The sequence below is a fragment of the Pseudonaja textilis genome, chromosome Z (genome assembly GCF_049901715.1).
Source record: "Pseudonaja textilis isolate UNSWEBS1 chromosome Z, rPseTex1.2, whole genome shotgun sequence".
Taxonomy (NCBI): Eukaryota; Metazoa; Chordata; class Lepidosauria; order Squamata; family Elapidae; genus Pseudonaja; species Pseudonaja textilis.
Genome location: NC_142008.1, coordinates 124796836 through 124819382, shown reverse-complemented (window position 1 = coordinate 124819382; position 22547 = coordinate 124796836). Strand labels below are relative to the sequence as shown.

At 49.0% G+C, this 22547-nt stretch overlaps 1 protein-coding gene across 1 annotated transcript; it reads left to right on the top strand.

The window, feature by feature from the left end:
• Window positions 1–1905: 1905 nt before the first annotated feature.
• Window positions 1906–18614, top strand: LOC113451344 (monocarboxylate transporter 13). The gene is made up of 6 exons (XM_026722709.2): window positions 1906–2028; window positions 10135–10253; window positions 11829–12043; window positions 13287–13430; window positions 14345–15109; window positions 17379–18614. The coding sequence occupies exons 1-6, from the start codon at window positions 1906–1908 to the stop codon at window positions 17765–17767; spliced, it is 1755 nt and encodes a 584-aa protein (XP_026578494.2). The 3' UTR covers window positions 17768–18614.
• Window positions 18615–22547: the final 3933 nt, after the last annotated feature.

Here is a 22547-nt window from a genome sequence, read left to right as displayed (position 1 = left end):
AAATTGACCCAGACAATGCACTGTTTACTCAGCCCTTAATGTATGCTACGGAAAAATGTAAAAATAAAATTTAAAATAAAATAAAATAAACATTCTGTTGTCAGCTGCTGACTGATGATAGCCATGCATATTTCTCTAGCCTCAAAATTGGTCTTTCTTCCTGCTTTCAAAATGCAGTTTTTCTGCTTGGGTTGGTTTATTTTATATTCCATATTTTATTTATTTTATTAAATATACAATGGCCCCACTCTTCCAAAAGGGCTTCATTTCAGCCCAAAATGCAATTTGCAAACAATCCTTGTATTACAGCCACAAAGGAGCCCAACATTTCTGTTGTTAAGTGAAACATTTATTATAACTGAGTTTTGCCGCATTTTATGACCTGCCTTGCCACAGCATGAATTGCTGTAGTTGTTATGTGAGGCACACGGTCGTTAAGTGAATCAGGCTTCTCCTCATGGACTTTGCTTGTCAGAAGGTTGCAAAAAGAGGATCGTGGGACCCTGGGGACACAGCACAACAGTCATAAGTATGAAACAATTGCCAAGCATCGGACTTTCAATCCCATGACCGTGAGGAATGCCGCAATGGTCATAAATATGAAAAGGGGTCGTAAGTTATTTTTTCACTGGCATAGTAACTTTGAACGGTCACTAAGTGTAACTGTTGTAAATCGAGGACTACCTGTATTTGGGGTGGGGATTAGCCAAAGCATGGGAATTTGTTGGGTGAAGAAAGGTCATAAAAGTCAAAATGGCGGCTTGTAAACGTCTGAGCAAAGCCGTGACTCCTTTCCACACACTTTGTGTGTTCTTTTTAACAGGTGTTGCCTGTGGAAACAAGCTATGACTTCTGCAGGCTGTCCTCAACATACAGCCGTCCGTTTAGTGACTGTTCGAAGTTACAGCGGCACGGGGGGGAAAGGGGGACTTACGGCCATTTTTCACACTTACGACCGTTGCAGCTGTAGTCATGTGATCAAAATTCAGCCCTTTCATAACTCATCATCCTCTTTCAACAAGCCCATTGTCCCTTGTGGGGGGAGTCTGGGCTATTGAATGGAGCTGAGTGTTTTATTGGCCGGATGCTCTTCCTATCACCAGGGTGGAGTTATAGTTGGCAGATATATCCTCATCGTGCCAAGAGAGACAGAGAGAGAGAGAGAGAGAGAGAGAAATATCTGCCTCTTGCTAGAATCGAACTCACAGCGTCCTGATGGGGAGGCGAGAGCAATACCTCTAGGCCACCGCGCCATTCAGGACACTTCACAACGGGCCTCAGATTTACGACGGTCGCAAGCGGATCTCCTTTGGTGACTGTCCGATGAAAGTCCAGAGGGAAGCCCGAATTTGCTTCAACGACCCTGCGACTCCTCAACCGTCACACAGGGTTATTTACTTAGCGACGGCAGTGGGGGAGAAAAGGTCGTAAAATCAGAGCAAAGGAACTCTCTTCCCCTGTCGGGGCGATGCGGCGACGGTCATAAGGGTGAAGCAGGGGGTCGTGCGTTGCTTTTTTTTCTTTCTTTTTCCCCCAGGGCCATTGCAAGCGGTCCCTAAACAAACGGTTGTAAGTCGAGGAGGTTGCACGCTGCACACAGGCACACACACACACACAGACACACTCACACCCCTGACCCACTGAGCTAGGAATCTGCTGATGTCTCAGCTCAGACAATGTTTAACCGGCCTCCCATCCAGATGGAACCGGACCCTTGCCCTCCCGGCTGGACCGTCGTGACGAAGCACCCCAGGGGTCTTTAACCTTTACCCACTAAGTGGCCCCCCTTCCTCCTCCCCAGTCAATGGGCTGGGGGTTCCCACGGGGAGGGGGTGCCGGTAGGTCTGTCCTGGCACCATCCCTCGACTCCTTGAAATAAGGAAAAAATAAAGAAATAAAGAAACGATGGTGGGGGAACTCAGCACGGAGAGAAACAACTGGAACGAAGGGGAAACTTCCAAGCAGGGAGGACAAATGAACAGGTGGAACTGCCTGCCACCAGAAATCATGGGCACGCCGTCCCTGCAGGTTAAGAAGAGAGCAGACAATCACTGGTCTGAGATTGAACAGGTTCTCCTGCTTGAGTGAGGGGCTGGACTAGAAGACCTCCAAGGTCCCTTCCAACTCTATTCTATTCTATTCTATTTTATTCTATTCTATTCTATTCTTTATTATTCTATTCTTTTCTACTCATTTCTAATCAATTCTATTCTATTTTATTCTTTTCTATTCTATTCTATATTCTATTCTATTCTATATTCTATTCTACTCTATCCTATTCTATTCTATTCTATGCTATATTCTGTTCTATTCTATATTCTATTCTATTCTATTCTATATTCTATTCTATTCTATTCTATATTCTATTCTATTCTATTCTATTCTATTCTATTCTATTTTCTATTCTATATTCTATTCCATTCCATTCCATTCCATTCCATTCCATTCCATTCCATTCCATTCTATTCTATTCTATTCTATTCTATTCTGTATTCTATTCTACTCTATATTCTGTTCTGTTCTCTTCTATTTTCTATTCTATTCTGTTCTGTTCTATTCTATTCTATGGATGGATGGATGGATGAATAAATAAAGAAATATCACAGTCACACAACATCGCATCACTGAAAGCTAAAAAAATTCATAAAATATAAATATGAAACAGAATAAAATGAAATAAAACAAAATAATAAAATAAAATAAATAAGTAAGTAAATAAAATAAAACTGAAACCAGAAATGAAACCCTGAAATAAATCGGCATTGTATTCCCCTCTGCTGGTCACAACTGCTCTTCGCACATGTGTCAGAGCAAAATACTTTGCAAGCTGCAACTCCCCCAAGACGATTGCAGATTACAGTCTGATTTCGGGTTGTTGTTGTTGTTGTTTGCAACACGGAGGGCTTTTAAGTTTGCAAGGATTTAATCTTCCAGAATTCTCCAGCCCCCTACTTTCTCCCCACACACCCCCTCCCCAATTGTTTGGAACAAAAAGTTACCAAGCTGGTGATTTATTTACTTGTTAGGCCCGTCTCCTGCCAGACATTCCAGGTTGGTGTGGAATGTGGCAGTTTTAAAACCCATGTAAATAAATAAATGCATTCTGGAGCAAACGACAACACGAATCCCACCAAAAGATTTTTTTTTAAAAAAAAAACCAAATCCATCTTTCAGTTATACAGCATGTCGACTGGGTACATATATCTTGCGCAAATATTTATATTTTGTATACAAAAATACACACATAACAGATAACAGGTAATCAGAGTCGGAAGGGACCTCGGAGATCATCTAGTCCAACCCCCACCCCAAGCGGGAGACCCTACACCCATTTCTGACAAGTGGCGGTTCACCTTCTTCTTGAAAGTCTCAAGTGATGGCGTTCCCACAACTTCCGAGGGCAACTTCTGTTCCATGGATTGATGGTTTTCACTGTCTGGAAATTTCTCCTTATTTCCAGGTTGAATCTCTCCTTGATCAGTTTTCATCCATTATTCCTTGTCTGGCCTTTGGGTGTTTTGGAAAATAAACACATGGTTGGAAAAGATGATAAAACAACACATAGATTTAAAAACCTGAGATATTTTTACTGGGGATTGTTTTACCCGAAAACTATAGCAAAGAAAAAAAGAAACATATTTAATCATACATATATTCGCAGCAGCTAGAATTGTTATTCGCTCAAAACTAGAAAAAATGATTCCATTAGAGGAAGAGGTGATTATAAAAATATTGGGATGTGCAGAAATGAGTAGATGAACATTGGCAATTAAAGACCAAGAAGAAGTGGAATACTATGAGATTTTTTATGAACGGTTGGAAAATAAAGCCAGACGTTAAATGATATTGACATAATGATAAGCTATATAAGGTCGAGTAGTTTGTAACATGAATGTGATCCCCTGGCAATTCTTAGGTGGGATAGCAAAACCGATGAATAAAATCAAATATTAGAAACAAATAGACTAGACTAGAGCCAAGTATTTCAACAGAGCAATTTTAAAATGTGGACTGTAATCGTTGGGAGGCTGATTTGGAAGACAAGCTGACCTGGGTTTAAGTTTGAACTTTGGGCTTTACACTGGTTTTACTCTTGGGTTTATATTGTTTTATTGTGTTGTCTGGCATCATCTATCCAGAGTCCCTTAGGTGAGACAGGAAGGGTAGAAGATGGAGGAATGGATTGGATAGATAGATAGATGGATGGATATGATTTGATTGCTTATTGTACCCTATGACTATTAATAAATGTTGTACCTTATGATTCTTGACTCTTGACGAATGTATCTTTTCTTTTATGTACATGGAGAGCATTTGCACCAAGACAAATTCCTTGTGTGTCCAATCACACTTGGACCAATAAAGTATCCTATTCTATTCTAGATGGACAGACAGACAGGTGGATAGATAGACAGAGATGGATGGATGGATGGATGGATGGATAGATGGACGGATAGACAGAGATAGATGGATAGATAGACAGACAGACCAACTGACAGACAGACAGATAGATGGATAGACAGACAGAGACAGACATAGATAGATAGATGAGAGAGAGAAAGAGAAAGAGAGAGAGAGAGAGAGGGAGAGGGTAGGCAGACAGACTACCAAGAAGGAAGGAAGACAGGAAAGATGGAAGAGAGGGTGGGAGGGAGGAAGGATGGATGGATGGAAGGAGGAAAAGAGACATGGAGAGAGGAAACAAGCAAGAAAGGAAGGAACGAGATAGGGAGGGAGGAAGGAAAAGGAAGGAAGAAAAGAGAGAGGGAGCGAGGGAGGGAGGAAGAAAAAGAGAAAAGAAGGGTCTATCGATGGAGCCCCCTCCATCCACCAAAGGTGACACCCCCACCACCACTATTAAGTATGGGAAATAAGAGGCTGAACCAGGGCTTAGTGCAACAAGGTTTATTTACAAGGACTGAACGTGCTTGCTCAGCCTGGAACTGGCTGCAGCGAACAGCGAAGGGCTGGACCCAGCAGCCTGCTTTTATAGCAGGCTGCTGGGGAAACCCAGCCAATGAGAAGGGGCAGCTGCCCCTGCAGCGTCAACGGACCTGGGTGGGAACTTCTTCAAGGTCCAGGGACATAACACCCCTTCCCCCAGATGCGAACACGCATAGTCCTTGAGGTATACGGGAGGTTTGTGCTGACGTCCAGAGCGGCGCAACTCTGGTGTGCTGTTTGGTGGATCAGAGTCCGTCGGTGACTGTTGGCTTGATGATGAGTCCCAAGTACCACCTCGGTCGGAGCAGGTCCGGGGCTAGAAGGGCTGGACGCTGGAGTGTCCTCACGCCGTCTGGCTCGGATGGGTTGGACGCTAGGTCGCCGCAGTCAGCATTTGGATTCTCTGGTCCGGCTGAAGGTGTTAGCAGGTCATCGGGGTAGATGTTGCTGTGTGGTAGTTGCAGCGGACTCTCACCGGTCTGTGCCCACGAGTCGCGGCTGACGAGGGGTGCCCTGGCGTCTCCGAAGCTGGTCCAGATGTCGTCTCCAGACCCGGCCATCTTCCAGCTTAACCCGATATGATCTGGGTCCTGTGATGGCTACGATTTCTCCCGGGATCCACAATGGGTCGCCAGCGAAGTTTCTCGCGAACACGGGTTCCTGCAAGACAAAATGCCTACTCCCGATGTGGAAGCGAGAGGAGAGTCAGGGCAGTAATGTGGGTGAAGCCTGTCCAATACAGTTCGCAGGCGTCTGCCCATCAGAAGCTCGGCCGGGACTTGTTGGTTACCGTGCAAGGGGTTGAATGCTGGCTTAACAGGAAACAGGATAGTTTGTGGTGCCAGTCATCCTTGTTGAACCTGGCCAGGGCTTCTTTAGTGGTCCTAACAGCTCTCTCTGCCAGCCCGTTACTGGCAGGATGAAAGGGGGCCGTGAAGATGTGACGAATGCCCAGGTTGGCCGTAAAACGACTGAATTCGGTTGACGCTGAATTGGGGACCATTGTCGGAAACAATGGAGTCTGGTAGACCGTGCGTAACTAACAGGCGAGTCAATGCCTTGATGACTGCTTGTGAAGTGGTCGTGGATAGTTGTGCCACATCAATCCACGTTGAGTAAGAGTCTACGACCACGAGGAACATTTTGCCATGCAATGGGCCCGCAAGATCGATGTGAATCCTGGACCAGGGTGCGTTGGCACTTTCCCACTTGGTGGGGGTGGCAATTGGAGGGGATGGACGGGAAACCTGGCAGGGATGGCAGGAGCTTACCCATTTGTTGATGTCCTCGCCGAGGCCGGGCCACCAAATGTAGCTTCGCGCCAACGCCTTCATTCTGACGATGCCCGGGTGGCCCTCGTGCAACGCCTCCAGCACTCGGGTACGCAGAGATGTCGGGATGACCACTCGAGTGCCCCACAGCAGGCAGCCCTGTAAGCTCGACAGTTCCTGTAAGCGGGTCTTAAATGGAGTGAATTTAGCTTCAATGTCACTGCCTGGCCACCCCCTCCTCACCCAGTCCAGTACCTGGGCGATCGCTTTGTCCGCTTTGGATTTATTGGCAATATCAAGGGCAGTGATTGGGAGGTCCAGTTGGGTGACTTCAAAAATGGCGTTGACCGGGGCAGGGTCTTCAGCTGGGGCAGGCAGGGGGCAGCGGCTGAGGGCGTCTGCGTGGGACAATGTTTTACCTGGGCGGTGCACGAGTCTATACAAGTATGCTGCTAGGAAAAGGGTCCATCTGGTCATTCTGGGGACAGAATTTGAGGGGTCTGCTTGTCACCTGCTAGTAACCCTAAGAGCGGTTTGTGGTCCGTGACTAGCTCAAAAAGTGGCCAAAGAGAAATTCGTGAAATTTCTTCACCGCTGCAACAGCTGCCAAGGCTTCTTTATCGATCTGACTGTAATTGCGCTCTGTTGCAGAGAGCGTCCTGGAAAAAAAGCGATAGGGGCCTCGGAGCCGTTGGGGAGCCTGTGGCTTAAGACTGCCCCAATTCGAAGGGAGATGCGTCTGCTGCCAGTACTAATGGAAGGTTGGGGTCAAACTGGATAAGCACTGCCTCTGATGTGAGTAGCGACTTGACTGTGCGGAAAGCGGAGTCTTCTTTGTGTCCCCAATGCCAAACCGTTTTTTATCCAGAAGTCTGTGGAGGGGTTCTGCCACAGAGGCTTTATGGGGCAGGAACGACGCGTAAAAGTTCAAGAGCCCCAAAAAGGCCTGCAGTTCCGCTTTGGAGGTTGGAGTGGGTGCCTCGTGTATTGCCTTAACCTTGGACTCCAGGGGGTGAATGCCTGAGGCGTCAATTTTATAACCCAGAAAGTCCACCTGTCTAGTGGCAATGGCACATTTTTCTTTTTTAACTTGAGGCCATGCTGCCTGAACCTCTCTAGGACTGCTCGAACTCTCTGGAAGAGTTGGGGTCTGTTCCTGGCCGAGACTAAGATGTCATCGAAGTAGGGTACTACTCCAGGAAGGCCCTGTAAAATCCGCTCCATGAGGGATTGAAAAATGCCTGGGGCAACACTTACGCCAAACTGGAGACGCTTGCACCGGAAGGCACCCTGTGGGTGACAATGGTCTGAAGTTCTGTGCCGTTTGGTCATCAACAGGGAACTGTTGATATGCTTGAGACATGTCCAATTTGGCAAAGATAGTGCCAGGTTCAAAAGTATGTAATAAATGCTGAATGACGGGTACTGGATAAGCGCTAACTTGCAAGAATTTATTGATTGTGGTCTTGTAGTCTGAGCAAATTCTCAGGCTACCATCTTTTTGAGGGGTGTGACGATGGGCGTCTCCCATTTGGCGAAGTTTGTAGGCTCCAGGATCCCTTGTTTTAGTAATTTATCTAATTCAAGGTCTAATTTAGGCCGAATGGCGAATGGAACTCTGCGAGGTTTTAACCGAATTGGGACTGCCTGGGGATCGACTGAAAATGAGATAGGGGTGCCGTTATAACACCCTAACTCATCACTGAATACGTCTGAGTAATCAGCAAACAGGGAGTCCGTGTCAGAGGTTGAGGTAGCATGGACTCCTGTTAGCCCTAAACCGAGGTGGGGAAACCAATCAAGTCCCAAAAGTGTAGGGAGGTTGCCGCTCACTACCACTAGAGGTAGGTGGCCCTTAAAGGTTTTAAAATTAACAAAAACTTGCCTCTGCCGATTACAGGAATGGTCTTCCCCTGGTAGTCCTTTAGGCTAAGCTGGCACTTCTGGAGTTGGTTTCTTGATAGGCTGGGTTGAAGCTCCTTGAGGGTGTTCCAGGAAATAATGGAGAGCGCTGACCCCGTGTCAACCTCCATGTTGCAAGGTTTACCTTCTAATAAGACGGAAAGAGAGATTTTACTAATAGAATAGCAAGTGTGATTAGCGCAGAGGTGTGTGCGACAGTTTAATACTTGCCTTTGGGGCCCGGCATGTGCGAATGAAGATGCCCTTTGTGCTACGTTGTGTGAGGCTTGGCATACTCTTGCAATGTGCCCCTTCTTATGGCAGTTGTTGCAAGTGGCTCCTTTGAATTTGCATGTGGTCCTCAGGTGAGGTCCACCACAGGAAAAGGCACAGGGTGATGTGCTTGGATGGCCCGGTGTTATCTTGTCTGGTTCCTGCCTGCGGGCGCCTGGCGTTTGTGAGGCGGTGAATGTCGGCCTCGTCACTTGGGTCTTCCTCGTTGACCACCTCTTCTGAGTGGACGGGAACTGCTGTTTGCTTGGTGACAGGACCTTGGATCTCGGTGGCTGAATGAGATGCCAGCTCCTCTGCCAGGGCTACCTCGATGGCTTGAGCGAGGTTAAGGTCTTTTTGGCGAGCAGCCGTCTTTGTAGGTGCAGGTCCTTGACCCCGCAGACCAGCTGGTCTAGGAGCATGTCATCAAGATAGCTGCCAAACCCACAATGGAGTGCTGCAGTCCTGAGAGCAGCCATGTACTGATTGATGCTCTCTTTGTCCCCCTGCTTCCTCATTCTGAAGGTGAAGCGTCTGGCAATCTGTGAAGGTCTAGGAGAATAGTGGTTAGTAAGGATTTCTAACAGTTCTGTCCAGGGGACATTCTTTAACTCACGTGGAGCCACAAGAGCTGTGGCTGTATCGAAGACGATGGCTCCACAGTAGGTCAGGAAATATGCTTTCTTTCGGTGTTCCCCTGCATCAGCCAATCCAATGGCGTCGATGTAATGATTAAACCGATTCTTGTATGATTCCCACTTCTCCTCATCCGGCTTGAACGCTGGGAAGGCTGGATTGGAGTTCATGTTGTGGGTCTACTGGTTAACCTGTTGGGGAAAATGCTCTCTCTCTGGGTAGCAGTAGAGGTTTAGTGCCTGTGCTAGGCAAGTGACTTCAGCTCTGGGAAATTTCGCAATTCCCTTCTCTCTCTCTGGGGATCAGAAGGTGTTTAGACTGCAACGGTCGTTGGCAGCGTCTTTTGAAATTCGCGCCTGTGTGGGCGTTAGCGATTTCGTAATACAACGCTGTGTTGTATTTGAATGTGCTTCAGCTGACAGCTGTTTGAATTTCGCGCCTAAACGGCACTAGCGGCTGCGGCTCGCAGCGCCACACTTCCTCTGTAGCTTATGCTAACAAGCGGCTACAGGCGCTTCTCACTTTCACTAGCTTGTTTGCTGATCGCTTTCTCTCTGGGTTGCGGTCAGCGTTTGCCCTTATTTTGGCTGATCGCTCTCTCTCTGGGCTGCGGATCAGCGTTTTAGTGATTCAGCGTTGCAGCTTGCCTCTGGTAGCCATCCCACCTTCGTCGCCAGTATTAAGTATGGGAAATAAGAGGCTGAACCAGGGCTTAGTGCAACAAGGTTTATTTACAAGGACTGAACGTGCTTGCTCAGCCTGGAACTGGCTCGCAGCGAACAGCGAAAGGGCTGGACCCAGCAGCCTGCTTTTATAGCAGGCTGCTGGGGAAACCCAGCCAATGAGAAGGGGCAGCTGCCCCTGCAGCGTGAACGGACCTGGGTGGGAACTTCTTCAAGGTCCAGGGACATAACAACCACCACCACCACGTCGCCACCGTTTGCATTTCCCCTAATTTCCCGTCCCCCGCGACGCCCCCACCATCTCTTGGCACGTCCTCAGTGCGGCTGCGCCGATCTCACCGCCTCTTCCCCCCCCCTCCCTCCCCCACCGTAAGGAAGGGATTCTTGGACCACGATGAACGAGACGGAGGGGGCGTGGCTTCTAGACCAGGCCCCGCCTCCTCGGGCTCCTGCAACGTTGTCGCCAGCCGCTTCCTTACGAACCCGACGTCGTTGCAGAGGGGGGCGTCAGGGGGGTGTCGCCCCCCAGCTCCCAAATACCCCGGTAAGGCACAGGTGTTGGGCATCGGATGCTGCACTTGTTGGGCTGGGGGAGGGGAGGAGAGATGGTCCATTTTGTTGAGGGGGGAGCATAGATTTTGCCTTTGAGGATGCTCAGAAGGGAGCGGGGGCGTCTTAGGACCCCCGAATCCCTACCCAGGTTGAAAGGACCGATGGGATGTGTGTTTTTCTCGCCCTCTCCCCCACCACTTCCTTCCCCCTCGCCCCCCACCCCGGACTTACCTGCTTGCAAAATGCAAATCGTGGCTTCCCGGGTCCTCCCTGGGGAGGCTAATGTGGGGGGCGGGTGACATGGGGAGGGGGCAAGAGAGAGCCGTTTGCACGACCTCAGAGGCCCCTTTGCTGGGCGAGAGGCCGGGCACAGAATATCCCAGGTCCTCCCCCTCTCCCATTTTCGTTCTCTGCCCCTCCCGGGTGGGGGGGACACCCCCAAAATAGAGGCCAATCAATGCCAATTCTTAAAAGTGCCCCCTCCCCAACAGAAGAGGATTAGAAAGTTGCATCTCTCACTTTGATCCCCGGGGGAAAGGCATCCTTGCGCTCAAAGCAGACCTGGAACCTTCTCTTAACCACGTCCTGCAGGGTTAGTGGTCAAAAATAGTCAAGATGGGGGCCACCACTTTACGATCAATGCTCTCGCACCTGTTTGGTGGCGCGCCTGGTGGGAAGGGAAACACTAGCGCCATTTTGACTTTTTTGACCCCTTCTGCACACAACTCAAAGAGCCAAAAGTGAACCACACAGAGAAAGAAATAAAGGACAGAAGGAAGGAAGGAAGGAAGGAAGGAAGGAAGGAAGGAAGGAAGGAAGGAAGGAAGGAAGGGAAAGAAAGAAAGAAAAAGAAAAAAGGGAGGGAGAAAAAGAAGGTAGAAAAGAAAGGAAGGAAGGAAAAAAGGAAGAAAGGGCGAAGTTAGGAAGGAAGGAACAAAGATAGAAGGAAAGAGGGAGAAAAGGAAGGAAGGAAGGAAGGAAGGAAGGAAGGAAGGAAGGAAAGAAAGAAAGAAAAGAAGGGAGAAAAAGAAGGAAAAAGAGAGGAAGGAAAAGAAAAAAAGAAAGAAAAAGGGAGAAAATTAAGGTAGAAAAGGAAGGAAGGATGAAGGAAGAAAGGAACAAAAATAGAAGGAAAGAGGGAGAAAAGGAAGGAAGGAAAGAAAGAAAAAGAAAGAAAGAAAGAAAGAAGGGAGGAAAGAAGGAAAAGAAAGAAAAGAAGAGAGGAAGGAAAAGAAAAAAAAAGAAAAAAGGAAGAAAATTAAGGTAGAAAAGGAAGGAAGGATGAAGGAAGAAAGGAACAAAGATAGAAGCAAAGAGGGAGGGAGAAAAGGAAGGCAGGAAAAAAGAAAGAAAAGAAAAGGGAGGCAGGAAGGAAAAGAAAGAGAAAGAAAGAAAGAAAAAGAAAAAAGAGGCAAGGAGAAGAAGGAAGGAAGGAAGGGAGAAAGAAAGAGAAAGGCAGGAAGAAAGCAAAAGAGAAAGCGAAAGAGAAAGAAAGAAACCCCGATTCAGACAAACCCTTCTATCCGGATTCAAACTCTCAATTTTCTCTCATCCCTGCCCCCCCAAGGCTCCATGCTGGTCCGGAGAGCTGTGTTGCCGGCCCCCCAGATGGGGGCTGGGGCTGGGTGGTGGTCTTGGCTGCCTTCCTCCAGTCCGCCTTGGTCTTCGGCGTTTTGCGCTCCTTCGGCGTTTTCTTTGTGGAGTTTGTGACTCATTTCAAGGAATTGTCCGGACGGATTTCCTGGATCACTTCCATTGGGATCGCCGTGCAGCAGTTTGCCAGTGAGTTTGGGGGTGGGGTGGGGGGCAGAAAGGAAGTGGGGGTTACTGGGGTGGGGGGGGGCGGGGGGGGAGGGAGCAACTGGCATTGATTCGACCCCAAGGAACAGCTGTTCACCTACAGAGCGTATTTCCAGGCTTGGCAACTTTAAGCCTTGTGGACTTCAACTCCCAGAATTCTGTGCGCTTCTCAGTCTCAGGCTGGGGAATTCTGGGGGTTGAAGTCCACAAGGGTTAAAAATGGCCAGGTTTGGAGACTCCAGCCTCTAGGACGGCGCTTCTCAGCGAGTTTAAGGTGGGCGAACTTCAGCTCCCAGAATTCTGTGTGTTTCTCCGCCTCAGGCTAGGGAATTCTGGGAGTTGAAGTCCACACAAGCTGCTAGCCTTGAGAAACTACATGGGTGTACAACGACCTGAGAATCCGTATCAATATAAGAACCAAGGGCAGCTTTGGCATCTGGATAATCCTCAACTTATGCCCACAGTTGAGGCCAGACTTTCCATTGCTAAGAAAGGGGATTGTTAAGTGACCGTTGTTAAGTGAATCCTGTAGTTGTTAAGCGAATCCAGAGTTCCCCCGTTGATTTTGCTTGTCGGATGGTTGCAAAAACCTTACCCCAGGGACAGTGCAACCATCATAATTATGAGTCAGATGCCAAGCATCTCAATTTGGATCCATCCCGTGACCGTACTGCAATGGCCGTAAGTGTGAGAAATGGTTACAAATCACTTTTTCATTGCCATTGTAACTTACAATGGTCGCTAAATGGATGGTTGTAAGTTGAGGATGAGCAGTGGCTGCTCCATCAAAGGGGAAGGGAATTGGGTAGTGTCAGAGCATTTGCAGTGTGACTACAATTGTGAGACAACTCAGGAGCAAAACACGAGAATTTGACATTTAACAGTGGTTTATCTACAAGACCGTTACATACAGAAATACACGTGATAGGCAAATACCTGACAAGCAATCAACCTTCTTAACTCTACACTGAGAACTCTGCAATGGATACAGGACACAAGGAGAGAGAATGCTCCCTCTAATGGCTGCCTTTATATAGACACCTCTTAAAGAGGTAAAGACTCCTGTGGATCCATTCTTCGTCTTAAAAGGGCAATCCCGATGCTGTGCAGATTCATCCTTATTGCACCAGCCTTATATTGCATCAGCTTTACATCTGGTCGGCTCTTAAATCCAATACTTTTAACAGGTAGCAGAGATTGTAACCAGGTTTATCATTCTTCGCAGGTCCTGTGGGAACGGCCCTGAGTTCCCACTATGGGGCTCGGCCTGTGATTATGGTTGGTGGGTTTCTCTCCGGGCTGGGACTCCTGTTGGCATCGTTTGCTACCCGGTTGGTGCATTTATATCTCAGCATTGGCCTCCTTTCAGGTACGTTGTGAGAAATGCTGCGCTCTCTTCGTGGCCTGAATATCACCCTGAAATATCTCCAACGGTTTAAAAAAAAGTCACCCGTCCTTTTGCAGAGACACCGTTGCTAAGTGAGGCCCTTTCAGTCGAACGCACTGTTTCTTTAAGCTCGTCAGCTTTAAGTCGGGTGGACTTCAACCCCTAGAATTCCCTGACATTCCTTTCGATATCTACACCTATTGTTGTGGCCTGCTTATTCTCTTACAATCCCTTCCTCTGCGATCTCTCCGCTCTAGGGAATAGGAGGGAAAAAAACAAACAAAGGCACTGGCTATCTGGGGGAATTCTGGGAGTTGTAGTCCACCCATCTTTAAAATACCCTGGTGTCAACTCAAAAAACATCCCTATGCCTGTTTTAGTAGTTGCCATTAAAAAGGGGGGGTAGAGGGGAGGAAGGAAATCGGAAGAACGATTTGAAAGCGAAAGTACATTCCAACTCTTTATCTTTAAAAGTTTGTAACTAAACTACTCAGAGCTTTTTCCCGGGAATATATTGAATTGGAGAGCGTGATTGATGACACCCAGCCTGTGAATGGGGTCAATTGGAGGGTCTGGTTTATGACACATTCGGGGGGGAGGGGGTGAAAACAGGGTCACAGATGACTGTAAATTATGTATGCCAGAGTTGGCTTCATACAGGGCAGGGCCAGTATGTTGCCTCAATTAAATCGTTTGAAGTTTTTTTTTTTGAAGTTTAGCTCGAGAATCATGATTTAATATTTAATTAGGGCAATTGCTGGAATCCTGACAGCTGGCTGGGGAATTTTGGGGAGTGGAAGTCCACGCTTTCAATTGAGAAACTATACTGTGGACAACTTTCAGCAAAGTTTGAGCCAAACAGGGTAGCTTGAGGCAGCCTCTTGATTTCGTTGCAGGGTTCGGCTGGGCCTTGGTCTTCACACCTTCCGTGGCCTCCGTGGCTTGCTACTTCAAGCGCCGCCGGACGCTGGCTACCAGTTTGGCTCTCACTGGCGTGGGGATCTCTTCCTTTGCTTTCTCCCCGCTCTTCCAATTCCTGGTGGACTCCTATGCCTGGAGGGGCGCCCTGATGATCGTGGCCGGCATGTCCTTCAACCTCGTGGTCTGCGGCGCCCTCATCCGGCCCCTGACCCTCAAGGACGACGTGCCCGGCGGAAAGCTGACGCCACCGAGCTGGAAGACGCTCTCCGATCTCTTTGGCCTGCAGTTGCTTTCTCATTGCCCGTTCATGCGGTACGTGGCGGCCATCACCTTGGTCAACACAGGCTATTTCATCCCCTATGTCCACTTGGTGGCTTGGGCGCGAGAACTGGGCTTCGATGAATACCAGGCTGCCTTTCTGATGTCCCTCACGGCCGCGGCTGATCTTTGCGGACGCCTCTTCTCCGGCTGGCTGGGCAGCTGCAGGTCATCGCAGTTGATCCACCTGCTGGTAGCCTGGACTTTCTTGACGGGCCTCTCCTTGCAGCTGATCGCTTGGGGGCGCACCTACCCGCTCCTCGTGGCCATCAGCCTTGGCTACGGATTCTTCTCGGGAGCCCTGACACCCATGGTCTTCTCCATTGTTCCGGAGATCGTGGGCATCGAGAACATCTTCAGCGCCATGGGGCTGCTGCAGATGATCGAAAGCGTTGGGGGGCTGTTGGGATCCCCCCTGTCGGGTAAGTGACACAATCTGTTCTGACTCAGCTCCCCAAACACGAGAAACCTTCTGACACGAACTCAAAAGATTTCTTTATTAGGAATTTCGGCAACCCCGGCAAAATTAAGAGACTAATCTCGCAGACTAACAAGTCCGACTGGCTGGAAGATGAATAATTGTCTGCCACATCTATTCATTTCCACCCCCGGCCTTTTATCCCCAGAGCTAGAGTGGGGCTTCACTAGTAGCGGTGACTCTTCCAACCCAAAAACCGGCTCATAGATTTCCACTGCTCTCCTCTCCTCTGCACGTCAGGCCCTGGACTCAGCTGTTCCTCCCCTTCCTCATCAGCTACCTCCAGACCTGGGGACTGTTAACTCTCCGTCGGAGGGCTGACGGACGGCCCAGGCTCCGCCTCTCTCTTTCTCTCTCTCTCTCTCTCTCTTTCTCTCTCTTTCTGCCAGCTCCATCCCCTCTTTCCCACTTGGACCCTGACTCCCACTCCTCCTCCTCCGCCTCTTCTGATTTGGTTGCTGGAGAAGCCAGCAACTGAGAGGCCACAAACACAATCGTGGGCACATGTCAGGAACTTGTTCTTTTGGTTTCTGCTGGTGTTGCAGGGATCCTGGTTACAGGAGGAAGCAGATTTTGATCCCGTTGAGATGTTGGGGTGGTGAATTATATGTTTTCCAACAGCACTGGAGGGATTCTCCAAGGTTGTATTTGGATGTTGTGCAGACCCGTTAAAGGATACGTAGACGGCAACGTTCTCCCCCCACCCGCGATGTCTGATCCCATGTCACATCATGGTTTGTTTCCCGCTTCAGGAAATGAAGCGGGGGACCCCTTAGCTTACAACAGTGATGGCGAACCTCTTTGTTGTGGTATGCCGATAGCAGGGGTGGGATTCTACCAGTTCGCACCTATTCGCTAGAACCGGTTGTTAACATTCTAAGCAGTTTGGAGAACCGGATGTTAGAAGAAATTACTGGCCTAATCCTGTAAGGGAGGCAGGAAGGAAACATTCTGGCGTTGCTTACAGAAACTGCCTCTCTGTTAACCCTTATTACATTCTTGGCAGGACTAGACTTCCTGTCTCTGGAACTTCTCTGGAGTATTTTTCCCTCCTTTGCTGGTCCTTTGTTTATGTGGAGGGACCATTCAAAGTTACAATGGCACCGAAAAAAGTGACTTATGACCATTTTTCACACTTACAACTGTTGTAGCATCCCCACAGTCATGAGAGGCCAGGCGAGGAGATGCGTGCCTCAAAGTGAGTGATGTTGAGTTGGCCACTCCCAGCCAATAACATGACCACCAAGCCACACCCACCACCTAAGCCACGCCCACAGAACCGGTTGTTAAAAATGTGAATCCCACCCCTGGCTGATAGCTTATGCATGCAAATGTGCTGGCACTCACAATACAATGTGCCCCCCCCCTGTGCATGCACACGCAACACCCCCCTTACCTGCACTGCTCATGTGCACTTCCCAGCTGATTTTCAGCCCGTTTGAGGCCATTTTCACCCTCCCAGAGTCTCGAGAGAAGCCTCTGCAAGCCTCGGGTGGCCGAAAAACGGGCCTGTTTCAGCACTTCCGGTATTTCCAGAAGGCCTGTTTTTCGGCCTCCGAAGGCTGCAGAGGCTTCACTCCAGGCTCCGGGAGGGAGAAAATAGCTTCAAATGGGCCGAAAATCAGCAGGGAGATGCCCGCGTGCGCAGTGCAGGGAAGTTTGGCTAGGGTTCGCGTGCCCGCCCAATGGGTCTGCATGCCACCTGTGCCACGCCTGCCGTAGGTTCGCTATCACAGGCTTAGAACATTGCCTGCAGAAAACAGGAAGCAGATTAGAGGAAGGGCCCAGATCCGAGGCGACTCAGGTGGAAAATAAAGGAGAACCTTTGTAATTCAGGGTTGAAATGAGGTTGCATGGTGTTCTTGGAGATTTCTGGTTTTATTGCAATGTTGTTAGCCCTGATGGTGTTCCCTAGTTGGGCCATGAAACGTCTGCAAGAAAACCACCCAGCTCAGAGAGCACCAAGGACCTCACACTCTTCCTCCCCTCCTCCTCCCCTCCCACGACCCTCCCCCACCCTTCTAGCACTGTTAATGTGACCTAGCCGAGCCATGAAATATTCCCCAGCTGTGCCATCCATGCAGGCAGGATTCCAGGTGTGGTGATGTCCAGCTTGATTGGTTCCTGCAGCTACGGGTGATTGAACCAGACACTGCCATTCACCCTTGAGTTACCTTTTGGCATGGCTTCACCATTTGGCTGTTTAATTTCAGGTTGGCTGCGAGACCTCACCGGCAACTATGCGGCCTCCTTCCTTGCCGCCGGCTCTTTCCTCTTGGCCGGGAGCCTCGTCCTGATGACGGTGCCCAATTTCTCCACCTGCCTGACCCAGCCGGATTGGCACGATGCCCGGCTTGGCAGAGAGTCCGGGGATTATGATAGCCGCTTGACCTCGGTGGCTTCTGCAGGCCTATCTCCCAAAAGGGGGGGCCGGGCGGCTGAGCAGACCCCCGTTGAAGAGCTGAATGGCTGCAGGAATCCAAAGGCGGGATTTGAATCCAGAGCAGAGATGGACGGCTCTGTTGAGCAGAACTTGTGTGCATTTGATCGAGTGTGTAAAGGCTCAAGCAAGAACCAGGGGTTATTTGTCACAGCAACATAAAAAGCCCCGTTGTTACTACAGATTTACCTGCCGGTTGCCTTAAACCAGGGATCTCCAAATGTGGCCTCTTTAAAGACTGGTGGACTTCAACTCCCAGAACTCTCTGCTGGCTGGGGAATTCTGGGAGTTGAAGTCCACCAGCCTTAAAAGGGCGGAGCTTTGGAATGTCCTGCCTTAAACCATCTTCATCTGCAAAAGAGCGGGTTTTTAGGAAAGTCGAACCCGAACCCGAAACCAATGCCCTCTGTTTAACTGGGCAACCTTGCGGTGCAGATTCACAATGCCAGTCCTGATGGATTCCCTATTCCCTCCTCCACAGCCCTGAGATTCCCCCACCCCACCCCAAAAAACCCTGCATTAGCCAAATATGGGTGTGAGTTCCTGGGATTGGAGAGGTTAAAATCCAGCCTTTCGTGGCCAAATTTCTCAGCCAAAACTTGCCTCGGCCACCTTGGTTCCTGTCACTCTCAGCAACGGGGACAACGCTCAGTTTGGGGTTAGATGCCCCCCACAAGGGTTTCTGGTTGAACTCCCCCTTCCTCTTCCCCAAATATTCCCTGCAGAAATTCCCTCTTGCAGGAATTCCCTTGAGCAAATGCCCTCGTCCAAGTTTGCTTGCAGAAATTCCCCTGCAGAAATTCCTCACCCAAATTTGCAGAAATTCCTCTTGCACAAATTCCTCTTGCACAAATTCCCTTGCAGAAATTCCCTTCCTCAAATTCCTTCTTGCAGAAATTCCCTTCCTCAAATTCCCTCTTGCAGAAATTCCCTTCCTCAAATTCCCTCTTGCAGAAATTCCCTTCCTCAAATTCCCTTTTGCAAATTCCCTCAAATTCCCTCTTGCAGAAATTCCTTGCACAAATTCCTCTTGCACAAATTCCCTTCCTCAAATTCCTTTTGCAAATTCCCTCAAATTTCCTCTTGCAGAAATTCCCTTCCTCAAATTCCTCTTGCAGAAATTCCTTCCTCAAATTCCCTCTTGCAGAAATTCCCTTCCTCAAATTCCCTTTTGCAAATTCCCTCAAATTCCTCTTGCAGAAATTCCCTTGCACAAATTCCCTCTTGCACAAATTCCCTTCCTCAAATTCCCTTTTGCAAATTCCTCAAATTTCCTCTTGCAGAAATTCCCTTCCTCAAATTCCCTCTTGCACAAATTCCCTCTTGCACAAATTCCCTCTTGCAGTAAATTCCCTCTTGCAGTAAATTCCTCACCGAAACTTGCAGAAATTCCCTCGGCCATTCTTAGATTGTTCTCCCTGAGAGCAGGACATTCCCGCCTCCACCCAGGACATCCGCAGGGAATCCCAACAGACAAGGGGGCATCCAGACGGGGCTGCCATTTTGACTTTTTTTCACCTCCCCGCAACGACCTCTTGCACCCTCCTCTTAGCTGACCCCACCCCAGCCCCCACCCCCGTCTGTTTTTTCCTTCCTGCTAGATTGATGGAGTTGGGTGGCTTTTTGAAGGGGGGGAGAGGGCCTGCATTTGGGGGAGGGGGAACAGCCTGCACTCGGGTATTTGGAGAGCCACATTAGAGTAGCATGGGGCTCCCTCTCAAGGTGTGCACTTGTGCAAAATGCACCCCTTCTCATGCATCCTTGAATGTCCCCCCTAGCCATCTCTAGAGGTGGGATTCAGCCGGTTCGGGACAGTACAGGCGAACCAGTTGTTAAATTTACATTCGGTTCGCTGAACCGGTAGTTGAACCAACCGGCTGGCCCTACCTGCACCTGCCCCGCCTTCCCAGGAGTCTCCACACAGCCCATTTTGGATCCAGGTAAGCACGGGGTCTGCGCGGAGGCTCTCGGGAGTGGGGAAGGGAAAACGGGCCGAACCAGAAGTTCTGGAAGTCAAGAAACGGGCCTGTTTCTGGCTTCCGGGGGTCCTCCAGAGTTCAGGGGAGAGTGTTTTTGCCCTCCCAGAGGCCTGAGGGACGCCTCCGGAGTCTGGGGCAGGTGAAAAATGGCCGTCCTGGATGTTCCAGTAGGCCACGCCCACCCAGCAACCTGGCCGCGAACTTGGATTTTGGTATCCCGTCCCTGCCTCTCTCCCCTCCATCAATGGCTGATCATGGCGCCAAATTCTGCGCCAAGGCTTAGCAAAGGAACCGAAATGTCGAGCTCCAAGTGCCAATTATCAGTGCCCAGCAGGGGGCAACCTGGGTGTATTTGATTATCTATCCCATAATCCCCAGTCGGTACTCCTACTCTACAAATGGCTGGGAGGGGAGCGAGAATGTGTGTTATTGTTTTAGTCTGATTTTGGTCCGGCGTTTTTCAATCTCATCGTGTTTAAGATGGGTGGACTTCAACTCCCAGAATTCCCCAGCCAGCCTCACATGGAGAATTCTGGGAGTTGAGGAATTCTGGGAGTTGAAGTCCACTCATCTTAAAATGGCCGAAGTTGCAAAATGCTGCTTTAGCCTTTACACGCAGTGCGTCTGTTGTGATTTTAGGATACACATCACTTTTGGAAAAAAAAAAGTTTGCAAGTTTTTCCTGTTAATATAATCTTTTTTCTAAAAAAAAAAACAAAAAACCTCTCGGAATAAAATCACAAGCAAAATCAGTGTGACCTCAGTTTGCATGAGTGGTTATTTTACAACTGGTTGTGATTCAAGAGAGGTTTTATAGGTCAACCCTGTTTCCCTGAAAATACGACCTACCCTGAAAGTGAGGCCTAGTTTGATTTTTGACATGTGCATCCAATATAAGCCCTATCCCCCGCCACAAAAAAATAAGCCCTAATGAAGATTCCCATCCACTCCAAAGTGGACGGGTAAAAATTAAGCTAAGGTGGGGATAGGGGGTTGTGCAGCTGCGCTACTACTTCCTTTTGGACAGTTGTAGCCAGGCCTCACACACCCCGACACCTGCATTGCCGGCCCATTTCTTCTGGAGCTGTTAGCAAAGCTCTAGATCGATCCAGAGTTATTGGCAGTTATCGGCTGCAGAGGCCTTCGGGAAAGCCTTGCCGGCTGCGGAAGGAGGACTTCCGGAAGGAGGCCGGGGGCAATGCGTGCAAGTGAGGGTAGTCCGTGGAGGACATCCCCCGAAAACAAGACCTGGTGCCTTCTTTGATGGCAAACAAAATAAGGCAGAATTTTATTTTCAGGGAAACATGGAAGAAATGCAAGTAGTCCTTGACTTAGGACCATAATGGACCCTCCTCCCCCAAGCTTACGTTGTTAAGTGAATTTTGCCCCATGTTACTACTTTTTTCCACCCCATTTGTTCAGTGAATCATTGCGGTTACGCGGGTAACCTGGTTATTAAGCGAATCCGGTTTTTCCCTCATGGATTTGGCTTGTCAGAAGGCCTCAAAAAGGGGATCCCAGCACACCATGACCGACATAAGTGGAAGTCGGTGGCCATGCATCTGAATTTTGACCATGGGACCGAACATTGTAAGTGTGAATAGCCATTGTCAGTCACTTTTTTTCCACTGCCACGGTAACTTTGAACCATCACTAAGTGAACTGTTGTTAAACCGAGGACTCCCGGTGACACAATTGGAAGAACCATCACGTCTCTGACTGGGATCCTGGGAAAACTCAGGTCTGGATTCGAATCCTCGAATCAGCCCAAGGAGTGTTGTACATTACACATCCAGGAAGAGTTTTGGGGGTCGAAGTGCCACCCAGTTATGTCCCAACACCAACCAGATGGGAAAATACCTATAGGAGCTGAGGGGGTTCAATTACTTCTAAGTGCAGGCAGTCATTGACTTAACAACCATTCATTTAGTGACCGAACTTACAATAACACTGAAAAAGTGACTTATGGCCCTTTTTGATACTTACGACCTTTGCGGCATCTTACCAGTCACATAATCAATGTTCAGACACTTGGCAGCTGACTCATCTCATATTTACAATGGTCGCAGTGTCCCAGGGTCACACCCCCTTTTGCAACCTTCTGACAAGCAAAGTCAAATGAGGGAAGCCCGATTCACTTAACGACTATTAGTAACTTAACAACTACAGTTATTCGTTTTGCAAGGAAGTTGGTAGCTAACACGGGACAAAGCTTACTTCACAACCATCTTGCTTAGCCATGGAAATGTTGGTTACAAGTTGAGGACCCCCTGCATTCCAGCAGTTTTTCAGTTTTCCATAATTCAACTTCTGGTTGTCACTCTTTGGGAAAGTGGTTTTCGTCAACCTGATGACGGGAGGAGGGCCTGTAAATTGTTGTGCTCTGCATGTTCCCAGAGGCTCTCTTCTCACCCTTACTGGGTTTCTGGTGTGCGATGGCAGGATGCGAGGAGGGTTGACGTACCTGATCTTGCCAGCTTGCAGAGACCCTAAGCTCGGGGGTGTCAAACTGGATTTCTTTGGGAGGGTCGGATCAGCTGAACCGGTAGTTTTTTAAAAGCTGACGATGGGCACTTCCGTCGAAGACAGACCAAAGACCACAATCGTCCGTGGCTTCGATCCGTGCTTATCCTGTTGGAGGGTCCCAACGGGACCAGATCCATCTTGGACCCACCTCGGAGGGATGGGATAAGAGGGGGAGTCCACCAACCTGGTCGAGGAGAGCTGTATCTCCCTCCCTGGCTAGGTATACTCCCTTGAAGACGGGAGGTAGCAGCCATTTTAATGGCTGCCCTGAAGACAGAAAGCTCCCAGGACTTAAGTGTGTGCTGGAGCAGTGAAGTGGTGAGCGGCGTGTAACCAAGCAAAGGATTTTGGATTTTTTTGATAATCCCGAAAAAGAGAAGGAAAGAGCCCTAGTTTAAGAGTGTGGCAGTGGCAAATGGAAAATAAGAGGAAATTAT